At 46.9% G+C, this 15,543-nt stretch overlaps 1 protein-coding gene across 1 annotated transcript in view; it reads right to left on the bottom strand.

Moving 5' to 3' along the window:
• The window catches only part of LOC109908216 (integrin alpha-5), an 86,384-nt gene that overhangs the window by 12,113 nt on the left and 58,728 nt on the right, over nt 1-15,543 (bottom strand). Inside the window, exons 20-27 of the mRNA XM_031794483.1 lie at nt 12,702-12,852; nt 12,264-12,356; nt 10,669-10,748; nt 10,407-10,487; nt 10,137-10,242; nt 7,615-7,773; nt 4,149-4,256; nt 1,627-1,740 (exon numbers count right to left, since the gene is read on the bottom strand). Coding sequence (XP_031650343.1) covers nt 1,627-1,740; nt 4,149-4,256; nt 7,615-7,773; nt 10,137-10,242; nt 10,407-10,487; nt 10,669-10,748; nt 12,264-12,356; nt 12,702-12,852 — 892 coding nt within the window. The remainder of the gene's footprint in view (nt 1-1,626; nt 1,741-4,148; nt 4,257-7,614; nt 7,774-10,136; nt 10,243-10,406; nt 10,488-10,668; nt 10,749-12,263; nt 12,357-12,701; nt 12,853-15,543) is intronic.

Genomic DNA, 15,543 nt, shown 5'->3' with positions numbered 1-15,543 from the left:
GCTGTCCCCAGTCCACCTGGCCGTGCTGCTGCTCCAGTTTCAACTGTTCTGCCTTATTATTATTCGACCATGCTGGTCATTTATGAACATTTGAACATCTTGGCCATGTTCTGTTATAATCTCCACCCGGCACAGCCAGAAGAGGACTGGCCACCCTACATAGCCTGGTTCCTCTCTAGGTTTTGGCCTTTCTAGGGAGTTTTTCCTAGCCACTGTGCTTCTACACCTGCATTGCTTGCTGTTTGGGGTTTTAGGCTGGGTTTCTGTACAGCACTTTGAGATATCAGCTGATGTACGAAGGGCTATATAAATAAATTTGATTAGATTTATTTATTTTTAATCCCAGGCCCCCTTCAACACAGGAGGCCTTTTGCCTTTGGTAGGCTGTCATTGTAAATAAGAATTTGTTCTTAACTGACTTGCCTAGTTAAATAAATAAAAAAAATCCATATGGAGGACTAGGGAGTGCCAATATGGCCGACCAGTGGCTTCAAAGCCTCTCAATGGCCAATACATAGTATCGGCAACCCAGGGTTTATTATACGCCATTGGTGGGGACAGGCATGCTTTGGCAGGCAAGCTGCTGAAGGGTGAGCAGGCTACTATTCTACAAGCTAAAAAAGTTTGAGGGTTTATGTTCCCTTGTTAGATTTTAACGCATCTCGCTCTGGCTAACAGTTGTTGATCATAGGCAACTGTCTGAGGGAGAGAGAGACTACCTGTTCATGGTTGTTTGATCAATAAGAGTTCCTAAATGTAAGAGGACTCCCGTGGTAATTTGCAGAAATCCATTCAGGTGGCTTTTGGCAAATGCTTCCTGATCTAAAGTAGCGCTGTTGCTACTACCTGTAAAAATATAATCCAGTACAAAGTGAATGATGGCAGGCCCGTGTGGAAAATGGCTTATTTGCATATAGGCCAACTGTAGCTCTGATTGGCTATGGCGCACCGGTCTGTGTAGAGTCCCGTCCTGAGGTGTGTTCAATTCCCTTGTACGTTTGCTACGTTGCGAAACGGTTTGTACTGAACGGCACGTTTCCCAAAAACATTGTACGTTCTTGAACAGACTGAGGTACGATTGTTGGGTGTGGCTTGAAGCAATGAGTGACGTTTTTAAAGGGCAGTGGCCACGCTGACAGAGTTTCCCAACCCACAACCTCCCCGTTTTTCAACTGGCCATTCATAACAGCACCGTTTCCATTCAATTGAACATTCCAGAACGTAAAAACGTACTGAACGCAACCCTGTTGCTAAAACGTTGCCAGTTCCACTTTCTGAACGCAACCCTGTTGCTAAAACGTTGCCAGTTCCACTTTCTGAACGCAACCCTGTTGCTAAAACGTTGCCAGTTCCACTTTCTGAACGCAACCCTGTTGCTAAAACGTTGCCAGTTCCACTTTCTGAACGCAACCCTGTTGCTAAAACGTTGCCAGTTCCACTTTCTGAACGCAACCCTGTAGCTAAAACATTGCCAGTTCCACTTTAAAGGTGTGTTGTGGAGAAATTGTGTGTGTAGGTCCTAGATCATCTGTATAGTTTTCTTCGGCCCAGCAACTCAGACAAGTGATGTGTGTTTGACTATGCAGAGTGGTTGGTTTGATCTCCAGTCCACACATACACATGTACCTCGATGAAGGTCTCAGCCCAGATGCGGGAGCGCAATTTGAGGATGGCGCTGGTCCCCTTCTCCAGAAGACCCACGTCACACTGCAGTGTCCAGCACTCCACGTTAGAGCAGGACTAGATAGGGGGAGGGAGAAAGAGGAGGGAAGAGAGGGAGAGTATTAATGCTAAACAGATGACATAAGATTTGCCATGATTTGAGATATGCCATGCTCAATCTATTATTGCTGTCCTCACCAAGAAAAACCAAACAGCTACAAAACAAAGGTAATTTGTCCTTCTATCAGGCATAATTTAACAATTGTTAGCTAAATGCATGATTTAAAAACTGGTGCAGAGGTCAGTAGAGAGGGAGGAGGTGTATAGTAGGCTTGGGCGGTATACTGGGGTATCTTGAAATGCAGAGTGTATGATTTTCAATACCCCAAAAAGTAAAATAAGTAAAGGCAACGTTAACTCTGCAGGCCATACTGCAGGCCAAACAAATATAACAAAGAGCTCAATGTTATGATCCCCATCCAGGGCTGCTTCCAATTAGAAAGAGATTGAGGGAATGTCATGAAACAGAAAATGCAGCACGCAGTCGACGCTCACCGCCATCCAACATTATTGCCCAACCACTGAAACCAGCCCACTTTTTAGAATACACAATCTTAATGAAATCCTCATCATGGGAGCTGGGCGCCTTCGTTGTAAACCTCCAAAAACTGACTTTTAGTGCTTTCGTGGTAGACAGGACCCCCCCCCCCCGGGCCTGGGGGAAGCTGAGGGAGCCTGGTGGACCTGGGGTCTTGGGGAGGCTGAGGGAGCCTGGTGGGTCTGGGGGAGGCTGAGGGAGCCTGGTGGGCCTGGGGTCTGGGGGAGGCTGGGGGAGCCTGGTGGGCCTGGGGGGGGGTCTGGGGGAGGCTGAGGGAGCCTGGTGGGTCTGGGGGAGGCTGAGGGAGCCTGGTGGGCCTGGGGTCTGGGGGAGGCTGAGGGAGCCTGGTGGGCCTGGGGAAATGGTCCATATGGATATGGTCCAGTGCCAAAGATGCTTCAGCCATTAGTCCCCCTATCCTCCCTAGTGGGGCAGCCTAGGTCAAGGGCAGGAGATGGGGGCTGGGAGGATAGCTGCTGTTCCCACAATGAGTAGAATAGCAGCGACTGGCTATATAATGCAGGTGTGTGTGTTTGTGTTGAAGTGTACAATGACAGCCACTGTGGGATATGAATGTAAATAATAATTACACCTTCATTTTTCTGGATTGTACCAATAGCAGTTTAGAGACCAAGCTCAGCTGACAGTGTGTCTATTTACAGGTCTTCTAGGACGAGGCCAGCCATACAGCAAGGTCTCCCTCATTTATCAGACAACCTACTGAAACCAGATTCAATCAAGGGGCTGAACAAAACTAACACACTTTGTATTTCTATTCAAAGACCTTTTCAACAAAGACGTCTGTCCTTCGTTCCAAGTTAGCATGACAACTAAAGCGCTAAGAGTGAAACAAAGAATGGAAGACTTTCTAGAAACGTGTCATCGGGCAGGCTTGATAAACGAGGGGTCGGAAAGAGCAACAGATGGGGGGACAAAGACCTCTTCAGTGCTGCAGGTAGTGACAGACAGAGGGAGAGGGAAAACAGAGGGAGAGATAGCTGGTACTGCAACTGGTTGGATCAAATCAAAATCAAATCTTTTTTGACACAGGTATAGACCTTAGAGTAAAATGCTTACTTACAAGCCCTTAACCAGCAATGCAGTTTAAACAAAAAATAAGTTTTAAGTAAAAAAATAGATGAGTAATAAATAAATACAAAACTATCAAAAACAATTATATTAATTTGGGGACAGGTCAGACTTGCACCGCGTTCAGCGCCACAAATAGAACTGACTTCTATTTTAGCGCTAGGCAACGCAGACACTTGTTGGCGCGAGCAAGCAGTGTGGGTGCAATGATTGAATAACATGTATGTGTACATTTATTTTGCAATGCTCGCACACGCGACGCGAGCGGTGTGGTCAGCATGTAACCAGATCATCATGCCCAGGTGGTTCCCCTAGTTCCACAGATCCCCCTACTCTCATGCCCTTACTGCCCAAGCTCCACCCCGTCTCCCTGCAGCCCTTTAATGTTAATCCCCAAAGCGGGGAGCACCACCACCCACGCCCTCTGACCCCTCCCCCTTAATTACATCATACCTCATTAGCCAATCCCAGGGGGTTTATCTAAGGGCAGGACCAGGCCAGAGCCACCGTCCCAGATTAACAACATGCCATGGCTCCAAGTGAATCAGAGGAACATAGAAGGTTCAACTCTCCAGCTCAGATCTATATCCAAAGAAATGCCCCTGGTCTCTACCATCCACTTGTGCTGTTAATTTTAACTATTTAACAGGAAACAGTCCTTAACAATCAGAGGTTAAAAACCAGCCCTGCTTATCACTCTAAAAGCCTGTTGAATTAGGGTCATTGCCCTAATAACTAATTTCAGCATTAGCTTTCTCCATCGCTCTGTCCAGAAGTCTGGCATTGTGTAGGGCCTCACCAGGTTAGTGTGCTCTGCCAGCTGGTCTCTCTGGACTTCTCTCCTCTCGATGTGGTGATCCTGACCAGGCACAAGTAGGGGCGGCTGCTCTGTGGAAGTCTGCTGGAGCTGAGGAGACACAGAGGGAAAGAAGATTCTGACCCATTAGGTCAACACATTACGGACACTGACCTCACCCATTAGAGAAGAGTACACCATCCATTAGGTCAACACATTACAGACACTGACCTCACCCATTAGAGAAGAGTACACCACCCATTAGGTCAACACATTACGGACACTGACCTCACCCATGAGAGAAGAGTACACCACCCATTAGGTCAACACATTACGGACACTGACCTCACCCATGAGAGAAGAGTACACCACCCATTAGGTCAACACATTACGGACACTGACCTCACCCATGACCGAAGAGTACACCACCCATTAGGTCAACACATTACGGACACTGACCTCACCCATGAGAGAAGAGTACACCACCCATTAGGTCAACACATTACGGACACTGACCTCACCCATGACCAAAGAGTACACCATCCATTAGGTCAACACATTACGGACACTGACCTCACCCATGACCGAAGAGTACACCACCCATTAGGTCAACACATTACGGACACTGACCTCACCCATGAGAGAAGAGTACACCACCCATTAGGTCAACACATTACGGACACTGACCTCACCCATGAGAGAAGAGTACACCACCCATTAGGTCAACACATTACGGACACTGACCTCACCCATGAGAGAAGAGTACACCACCCATTAGGTCAACACATTACGGACACTGACCTCACCCATGAGAGAAGAGTACACCACCCATTAGGTCAACACATTACGGACACTGACCTCACCCATGAGAGAAGAGTACACCACCCATTAGGTCAACACATTACGGACACTGACCTCACCCATGAGAGAAGAGTACACCACCCATTAGGTCAACACATTACGGACACTGACCTCACCCATGAGAGAAGAGTACACCATCCATTAGGTCAATACATTACGGACACTGACCTCACCCATGAGAGAAGAGTACACCACCCATTAGGTCAATGCATTACAGACACTGACCTCACCCATGACCGAAGAGTACACCACCCATTAGGTCAATACATTACAGACACTGACCTCACCCATGACCGAAGAGTACACCATCCATTAGGTCAATACATTACGGACACTGACCTCACCCATGAGAGAAGAGTACACCACCCATTAGGTCAATGCATTACAGACACTGACCTCACCCATGACCGAAGAGTACACCATCCATTAGGTCAATACATTACAGACACTGACCTCACCCATGACCGAAGAGTACACCATCCATTAGGTCAATACATTACAGACACTGACCTCACCCATGACCGAAGAGTACACCATCCATTAGGTCAATACATTACAGACACTGACCTCACCCATGACCGAAGAGTACACCATCCATTAGGTCAATACATTACAGACACTGACCTCACCCATGACCGAAGAGTACACCATCCATTAGGTCAATACATTACAGACACTGACCTCACCCATGAGAGAAGAGTACACCACCCATTAGGTCAATGCATTACAGACACTGACCTCACCCATGAGAGAAGAGTACACCATCCATTAGGTCAATACATTACAGACACTGACCTCACCCATTAGAGAAGAGTACACCACTCATTAGGTCAATATAAGGACTGACGTTAGTGACCCATCCTTATCCTCATCATTAATCTAGTGCATGTTGGGTCTTATCCTCATCATTAATCTACTGCCTGTGGGGTCTCATCCTCATCATTAATCTACTGCGTGTGGGGTCCCATCCTCATCATTAATCTAGTGCATGTGGGGTCTCATCATTAATCTAGTGCATGTGGGTCTCATCCTCATCATTAATCTAGTGCATGTGGGGTCCCATCCTCGTCATTAATCTAGTGCATGTGGGGTCTCATCATTAATCTAGTGCATGTGGGTCTCATCCTCATCATTAATCTAGTGCATGTGGGGTCTCATCCTCATCATTAATCTAGTGCATGTGGGGTCTCATCCTCATCATTAATCTAGTGCATGTGGGGTCTTATATAAGGTAAGCCAAATAAAAATGTGATTTTTTTTTATCTTCTCATTTATATTTTCCAACGGTGCTAAAGATTTGGGTGAGTTTTGGGTAGCCTCGTTTCACTGCCAAAAATAAAATTAAACCATCTAGTGTTCAGCGAAATAACAACACAATGTCAAATACAGGTAGCCTAGTCAAATAATTAACATCCAATCACATTAATGCTACTCTCTCGTGGGAATTCCACTAACGGTCTGTATGTAGCCAAACGTAGCTTCTGCTCATATTGGTATCTGTACTGATGGCGCAAAAGCCATGACAGGGAGACATAGTGGAGTGGTCACGAGTGTGCCAGCAGTTTCTTCCGATGCCACTTGGGGACACTGCAGCATCCACGAGAGGCTCTTGCTGCCAAGTGAATGCCTGACAGCTTGAAAGACATTTTGGAACCTACAGTGAAAAAGGTTAACTTTGTTAAAGCAAGGCCCCTATTTTCTGCACTATGCAATGATATGGGCAGTGACCATGTAACGCTTTACAACATACAGAAAGAAGTGCGCTGGTTATCAAGGGGCAAAGTATTGACACTTTTTTAAATTGAAAGACAAGCTTAAAGTTTTCTTTACTGACCATAATTTTCACTTGTCTGACCTCTTGCATGATGACGAGTTTCTCACACGACTGGCCTATCTGGGTGATGTTTTTTCTCGCCTGAATGATTGTTAGTGACCCATCCTTATTCTCATCATTAATCTAGTGCATGTGGGGTCTTATCCTCATCATTAATCTAGTGCATGTGGGGTCTTATCCACATGGCTTTGTACAGATCACCGCTAAATGGACAACCACGTCGGGCCCATCTCAGCATCTGTTTTAGAAGTTCTAGACGCAAACAAGCGACTACACCAGTCATGCGCCCATGTGAACCCTGAGGTCCCTTTCTGCTGGCCAAACATTAAATGGAGAAGATGAGTGAGTATCGGTACAGAAGTGGTTCATCAAGCTGTACTGGGCTGAGGGAAGACCAGAGAGATCAAAGTGACCGTAAGGCTGGTGTCCTGGGTGGGGCTGGTTAGGCTGGGAGGGAGTTGGGTGTGGAGAGCTGAGACTGTTAATCACACACTGAATTATAACCTTTGGGATATCTTCACAGTGCCTGTCTCTCTGAAGTGTTCTAGACTTACAGATGAGCCTCATGTGACCCTGAAAAGGGTGTGTGTGTGTGTGTGTGTGTGTGTGTGTGTGTGTGTGTGTGTGTGTGTGTGTGTGTGTGTGTGTGTGTGTGTGTGTGTGTGTGAATATGTTGACCGTGAGAGAACATTTGTTTGAGACCTGCTCCACCTTTACAAAAGTGTTACATTCCTTGTCATACATCCAAAGACATGCCAGTAATTGACTGCTCACCTTGAGCTGCAGGTAGTTGATGGAGTGGTTGGTGGTGCAGTTGAGGGGTCCCTCAGTAGACATCTCCAGCGGGTAGAGGAGACCCTGGCCCTGAACACTGAGAGGACAGCTGAGCTGCAGCACTGTGTGGCTGATCCCACTGGGACCTTTGTTCACCAGCTAACAGGGACAGGGGAGAGAACGAGGAGGAAGAGAGAAAGTAAGTAGAATATTACAATAATATAATCCCCCACCTAGTCTTTCTTCTCAAAAAATGAATCTGTTCAGGCTGACCCAGACCTCCAGGAAATGGAATGTTGATGTGATGTCATCTAAACTTGAGCACTGTTTTTCTTCCTGTTCTGAGAAAGGTTGTCCGGTGGGATGTCTGACAACATAAGTCTATGTTGTCCTTACAAATTGAGTTAGACTTGTAATGATGTAAGGCTCAAAACAAACCCCTGTGCGTCCTGGAATGTCTCTGTTTCTTCTTCTTTCTCTTTCACAACATTCACAAGGCCGCAGGGGTTACCAGAATGTGCACTGCGAGCATGAGCTGACCAACTGGCAAGTGTCTTCACTGACATTTTCAACCTCTCCCTGTCCGAGTCTGTAATACAAACCTGTTGTAAGCAGACCATCATAGTGTTTTTGGGCACAGGTACTAAGGCAACTACTGACCCGTAGCACTCACGTCTGTAGCCATGAAGTGCTTTGAAAGGCTGGTCATGGCTCACAACACCATTATCCCCAAAATCCTAGACCCACTCCAATTTACATACCGTCCCAACAGATCCACAGATGATGCAATCTCTATTGCACTCCACACTGCCCTTTCCCACCTTGACAAAAGAACACCTATGTGAGAATGCTATTCATTGACTACAGCTCAGCGTTCAACACCATAGTGCACTTTAGTCTCATCAATAAGCTAAGGACCCTGGGACTATACACCTCCCTCTGCAACTGGATCCTGGACTTCCTGACGGGCCGCCCCCAAGTGGTACGGGTTGGTAACAACACATCCGCCACGCTGTTCCTCAACACAGGGGCCCCTCAGGGGTGCGTGCTCAGTCCCCTCCTGTACTCCCTGTTCACTCATGACTGCATGGCCAGGCACAACTCCAACACCATCATTAAGTTTGCCAATGACAGTGGTAGGCTTGATCACCGTCAACGACGAGACAGCCTATAGGGAGGAGGTCAGAGACCTGGCCATGTGGTGCCAGGGCAACAACCTCTCCCTCAACGTGAACAAGACAAAGGAGATGATTGTGGACTACAGGAAAAAGAGGACCGAGCACACCCTCATTCTCATCGACGGGCTGTAGTGGAGCAGGTTGAGAGCTTCAAGTTCCTTGGTGGCCACATCACCAACAAACTAACATGGTCCAAGCACACCAAGACAGTCGTGAAGAGGCCAGGACAAAACCTATTCCCCCTCAGGAGACTGAAAAGACATGGCATTGGTCCTCAGATCCTCAAAAGGTTCTACAGCTGCACCATCGAGAGCTGGTTGCATCACCACCTCGTATGGCAACTGCTCGGCCTCCAACAGCAAGGCACTACAGAGGGTAGTGTGAACGACCCAATACATCACTGTTTCCAAGCTTCCTGCCATCCAGTACCTTTATACTAGGCGGTGTCAGAGGAAGGCCCAAAAAATTGTCAAAGACTCCAGCCACCCTAGTCGGACTGTTCTCTCTGCTACCACACAGCAAACGGTACCTGAACGCCAAGTCTAGGTCCAAGAGGCTTCTAAACATCTTCTACCCCCAATCCATAAGACTCCTCAACACCTAATCAATTGGCTACCCAGACTATTTGCATAGTCTCCCCCCCACCCCTCTTTTACACAGCTGCTACTCTCTGTTGTTGTCATCTATGCATAGTCACTTTAATAATCCTACCTAGATATACATACTATCTCAACTAACTGGTGCCCCCGCACATTGACTCTTATACAGGTACCAGGGGTTTAGTCTCGCTATTGTTGTTTTACTGCTGCTCTTTAATTACTTTTATTGTTACTTTTTTATTTTATTACTTTTATTTAGTTACTTTTATATCTTATTCTTATCTGTATTTTTTTAAACTGCATTGTTGGTTAGGGGCTCGTAAGTAAGCATTTCATTGTAAGGTGAATGTGACTAATACAATTTCATTTGAAGTAGTGTCCATCTGGTGTGCTTCTCAGCTTCTCCAGGAAGTAGTGTCAGTCTGGTTTGCTTCTCTGTTTCCCCAGGAAGTAGTGTCTGTCTGGTGTGCTTCTACACAAAGGCCACTGTCTGGGAAGTACTACCTGCTACTACAGACCTGCTAAAGGTCAGTGTCTTCTGTATAGAACCCTGTGCTACATCCCAATGCCTGTCCAGCTGGCTAGCAGCTAGCCTCCTGGAGGGCCTCTGGCTGCTTACATTGAAAAAAGAGAATGTCCATGATGCACTTCCCTTTTTCTATGCATTGAATGTTCCATTGGATCTTCCCACCATAATCCTAATCCTAACCTGCCCGACCCCAACCCCAACCCTCTGGCTCCTTACTTCATAGACGTGTTGGATTACAGGCCCAATGTCCTGCTCCTCCTGGGGGGTCTTGGAGACCTTCCAGTTGAGGGGAGGGAAGAAGACCTTGTCTGGCCGGGAGACACTTCAAAAAGAGAGAGAGCAGAGAGAAGGAGATAGCAGCGAGAGAGTGAGTGACTGTGTGTGTGTGTTTGGGGGGGTTAAAGAATAGCACCTCTATGGAGTTCCAAAAGGTTTTCTAACACTGACAGAGTTTCTTCCAACCGCCAGACTTCCAACTGAACTCACCCCTGTAAAATAACATCGGCCTGGACAACCACCTCCAGCTTGTAGGGCACCACCTCACTGTGGGAATTATTCTCATTTTTACTGTGGAAAGAGGGAGAGAGGGTGGTGAAGTACAGAATACACACACCTATCAGCAACTGTCTGGTAAGAGCGCCTTGGAAAGTTTAGCCTTCAATTATTTTGTCAATGACACAAACACATGTCCAGTTATAGTCCCAGTTCAAACATATGCTTAGAGAGGAGAGGTAACTGTGAGTCATACCTGCGGATCTGCAGCTCAAACTGAACCGTCTTGCGTGTGTCCTTCAGTCGTGGCACAGTGAAACGCAGGCCTGCCCACAGCTGCAGATGAGAAGCAACGTGGTCAAGGACTACAGTCCCAACATGATGTAAGAGAGACAGAGGTACTAATGGCTAAGGGATATTGCAACCAACAGAACAAAGCCAACCTTGTGAGGGAACCTGTGCACTGTTTGGTTACTATTTTTTACACATACAGTACAGAGACGGTGAGCAGACTACAGCAAATCCTGGGGGGGCAGAGTTCCCACCAGGCTAACAGGCCTTGCCTCTCCTCTTCTCTCCTCCCAATTCTGTTCTGTTCAGAGGTCAATCAATCAGTACTCTCTGTCTATCTGTCTGTCTGCCTGTCTGTCTGGGTGGTATACAGCTGTAATACACCTAGGCCTGCAGGTCTGGGAGTTCCTGGTTACAGAATTCTGTTCTGCTGCCCTTCTCTCTATTGGAATGTCATGCCACTTTTATTTTCCATCCAAACCACACGCACATACAGCACAGTAATTGCAATCAGGAGACCAGCAAGGTTAAAGCTTTTACTATTTAACTGTGTGTGTGTGTGTGTGTGTGTGTGTGTGTGTGTGTGTGTGTGTGTGTGTGTGTGTGTGTGTGTGTGTGTGTGTGTGTGTGTGTGTGTGTGTGTGTGTAATGAAAATACTGCTCATAAAAATGCTGGTTTCTCCCTGGCTCAATGAATATATTAATCCATATCATCTGTCTGTATATATGCAATTATGAATTATCACTAATCCACTCCAGGGACAAACTAGCCTAGGTATAATCAGCGCACACAATGAGTATTACAATGGCAGGATCTATATATACACTATGTATTTGTTGCATACTAAAGTTTTTCAACTTTAGTTTACACTTGAAATAAAACCATTTTATCAGAAAAACCTCTCCACCAACGTCCACTTTACAGTCTTCCTCTGGAGTCAGACACACTACAAACCCACAGCACCAACCTGCCCACGACCAGCAGGTCATTAGGAGGGAACCTCTGCTCAGCAGGGAAGTAGACCAGATTCCTGCTAACCGGACAGGGACTTCCTCTCTGAATACTGATGTAACATGACAAGGTGTTTCCTGTCCAGTTCTCTACCAACCCCTCGATAGCACAACACAATCCCTTCCTTCACACAGGAGAAAAAAGTGATTCCCTGCAGAGCTCCGATGACTGTTTTCCCCCCTAAACAAATCTCAGAGGGCTAGCACACGATTCCACTGGTCATCACCACTCATCAGAACCAATGAAGGATATTGCTTATGAGTAGGGCCAGGACCATGTGACATAATCAGGAAAACCTGGTCGCCCTATTCATAATCAATGCGCTTCAGAAAGGTCTTGAGTAGGACCAGAGCGGGAGTTTCTTTTTAGGTCCATTTGACCTCATTCTGATTGAGACCAAGATGGCTGAAACGTCAACAATGTTTTCACTTCAAGAGCCAGAACTGCTCCTGTTTTCCACCCATGTGACCTAACCAGAAAATACTCCTGGCCCTACTCATAAACAACACTTTCAGAAAGGGCGAGCAGAACCTAAATCCTTGACTTACGCTGGTGCCAGACTTCATGGGATTGCCCAGGTCACAGCTGAGGTAGCGGGTCTGGTTCTCAGCCTCGTAGCTACAGGTCAGCTGGGTCAGGCTCTGGGTGAGAAAGAAGAGAAAATATTTAGAAATTAGAACACAATAGAGAAGAAAGATATTTACAATCTATAGACTCATTTTATAATTTCATCCTTATGTAAATAGGCTGCTCTCAATTAGCTAAAATCTACTTTGCAAGATGACGTGTTAAAGATGGCAGCAGTCAGCAACATTATAAAATGTTTCATAACTCAAGAACATTTGGTTCCACTTAAAGTTTTCATAACTTCCATAACAGTCCTCCCAATAAATCTATCATTGTAAGTCTTATAAGCCAATAGACTGGGAGCCTCCATATCTAATATAAATGCTGGGGTGAGCTGAATGTTTAGTATTTGCTCTCACCTCGTTATTGCGAGCTATACCGCTGTAGTCTGCTTCAGGAGGTAACACCACATACAGTTCAGCCTCATAGGCCCCACCTTCACCCTCGTTCCGCGCGTTGAAAGTCAAGGTCAGCAAGTTGTCGTCACCTAGGTACACTTCCTTCCTGTCCCTGATGGACCAACAAAACCAGAAATGGATTACTAATAGGGTCAGAGGTCAGGTCAAGAGGTGTCGGGTCTCTGAGGGTAAATAAGCACAGAGAGGTGGGAGAGAGAACTGTTAAAGCTTTGTGTACAGTTCAGATAGTAGTTGGCAATAGCAGTCTGGCCACTAACATGTTTTGTTGCTACAGCCTGATACTTTGTGCTTTGTCTCTTCCTCTTCCCTGTTCAGGCTTTCTGCTCTACATATCAGGCTGATTTAGAGCCGGGATTCAGAATGGGACACAGCCCAAAGCACATAGATTCATCTCAGGAAATTCCCTCCCCCTGACCCCCTTCCCTCCCCCTGCATCCCCCTCACACAAAACGTTTCCAATGTAGCAGTAAAGTCATACATGCGATAGAGCACAGACTAGGACTTTAAAACATCTCCCCCTTCCCCTCGATCTCTCCCTCCAGCTCTCTCCCTCTCTGAACACAATGAGAGAGGAATACCATACAAGGGCCACACAGACGCTTCTAATTACAGCTGAACTCATAAAACCAGGCAGAGAGGAAGCAACATGGACCATATTTCAAACACTGATCTTCTGCTGGCCAGTCAGCCAGCCAGCCTAGTCAGCCTCCTACAGCCAGTCTAGTCAGCCTCCTACAGTCAGCCAGCCTAGTCAGCCTCCTACAGCCAGACAGCCTAGTCAGCCTCCTACAGCCTGCCAGCCTAGTCAGCCTCCTACAGCCAGTCTAGTCAGCCTCCTACAGCCAGACAGCCTAGTCAGCCTCCTACAGTCAGACAGCCTAGTCAGCCTCCTGGTAGGGCCAGGAGTATAGCCTGCGGCTATGGAATCCTGAACTGTTCACCGGACGTGCTACCTGTCCCAGACCGGCTGTTTTCAACTCCCTAGAGACAGCAGGAGCGGTAGAGATACTCTTAATGATCGGCTATGAAAATCCAACTGACATTTACTCCTGAGGTGCTGACTTGTTGCACCCTCGACAACTACTGTGATTATTATTATTTGACCCTGCTGGTCATCTATGAACATTTGAACATCTTGGCCATGTTCTGTTATAATCTCCACCCGGCACAGCCAGAAGAGGACTGGCCACCCCTCATAGCCTGGTTCCTCTCTAGGTTTCTTCCTAGGTTTTGGCCTTTCTAGGGAGTTTTTCCTAGCCACCGTGCTTCTACGCCTGCATTGCTTGCTGTTTGGGGTTTTAGGCTGGGTTTCTGTACAGCACTTTGAGATATCAGCTGATGTACGAAGGGCTATATAAATAAATTTGATTTGATCCTACAGTCAGCCAGCCTAGTCAGCCTCCTACAGCCAGCATAGTCAGCCTCCTACAGCTAGCATAGTCAGCCTCCTACAGCCAGCCTAGTCAGCCTCCTACAGCCAGCCTAGTCAGCCTCCTACAGCCAGCCTAGTCAGCCTCCTACTGCCAGCCAACCAGCCTCCTACAGCCAGCCAGCCAGCCTCCTACAGCCAGCCAGCCAGCCTCCTACAGCCAGCCAGCCTCCTACAGCCAGCCAGCCAGCCTCCTACAGCCAGCCAAGTCAGACTAAAACAGCCAGCCAGCCTAGTCAGACTCCAACAGCCAGGGACACTTCTTGAAAGTCCAATATCTTGAAAACTTGACTGCTGACATACAAAACAGTTTGGGACTGTATCAAGTGGACTAATGAAAAACATTCAGAAATAGTTTGAGTGGATTTTCCCTTTAAAGAAAACAAAGGGCTAACATTGAAAGAACCCATAAAAAACAAAAACCTTTCCCCTGGGGCATTTGTGGAACAGGTTGTGTGCCTTGGCAGGAAAACAGTAGAAATATCAACTACAGGAATGAAGGATATGTCTCGGATACATTGCTGGGAATTTCATAATTGACCCTTTGCCCCAAGCTACTATTATACAAAGTATTGAAATGAATGCAGCACTATCATCTAACTGCCAAAGACAGTTAATGCATTATGATTTTCCTCAACTGAACTCACTATCGCCCTGTAGCACTCACTTCTGTCATCATGAAGTGCAATGAGAGGCTAGTTAAGGATCATATCACCTCTACCTTACATGACACTCTAGACCCACTTCAATTTACTTTCCGCCCCAATAGAACCACAGACGATGCAATCACCATTGGACTGCACACTGCCCTATCCCATCTGGACAAGGGGAATATCTACTTAAGAATGCTGTTCATTGACTATAGCTCAGCATTCAACACCATAGTGGCCTCCAAGCTCATCATCAAACTCAGGGCTCTGGGTCTGAACCCCGCCCTATGCAACTTCCTGACAGGCTGCCCCCAGGTGGTGAAGGTAGGAAACAACACCTCCACTTCACTGATCCTCAACACAGGGGCCCCACAAGGGTGTGTGCTCAGCCCCCTCCTGTACTCCCTGTTCACCCATGACTGCGTGGCCATGCATGTCTCCAACTCAATCATCAAGTTTGCAGACGACACAACAGCAGTAGGCCTGATTACCAACAATGATAAGACAGCTACAGGGAGGAGGTGAGGGCCCTGGCGGACTGGTGCTAGGAAAATAACCTCTCCATCAACGTCAACAAAACGAAGGAGCTGATCATAGACTTCAGGAAACAGCAGAGGGAGCATGCCCCTATCCACATTGACGGGACCGCAGTGGAGAAGGTGAAAAGCTTCAAGTTCCTCTGCGTACATATCACTGACGATCT

The sequence above is a fragment of the Oncorhynchus kisutch genome, linkage group LG17 (genome assembly GCF_002021735.2).
Source record: "Oncorhynchus kisutch isolate 150728-3 linkage group LG17, Okis_V2, whole genome shotgun sequence".
Classification (NCBI taxonomy): Eukaryota; Metazoa; Chordata; class Actinopteri; order Salmoniformes; family Salmonidae; genus Oncorhynchus; species Oncorhynchus kisutch.
The sequence above is the reverse complement of the archived record's forward strand: the minus strand, read 5'-3'. Positions and strand labels throughout refer to the sequence as shown.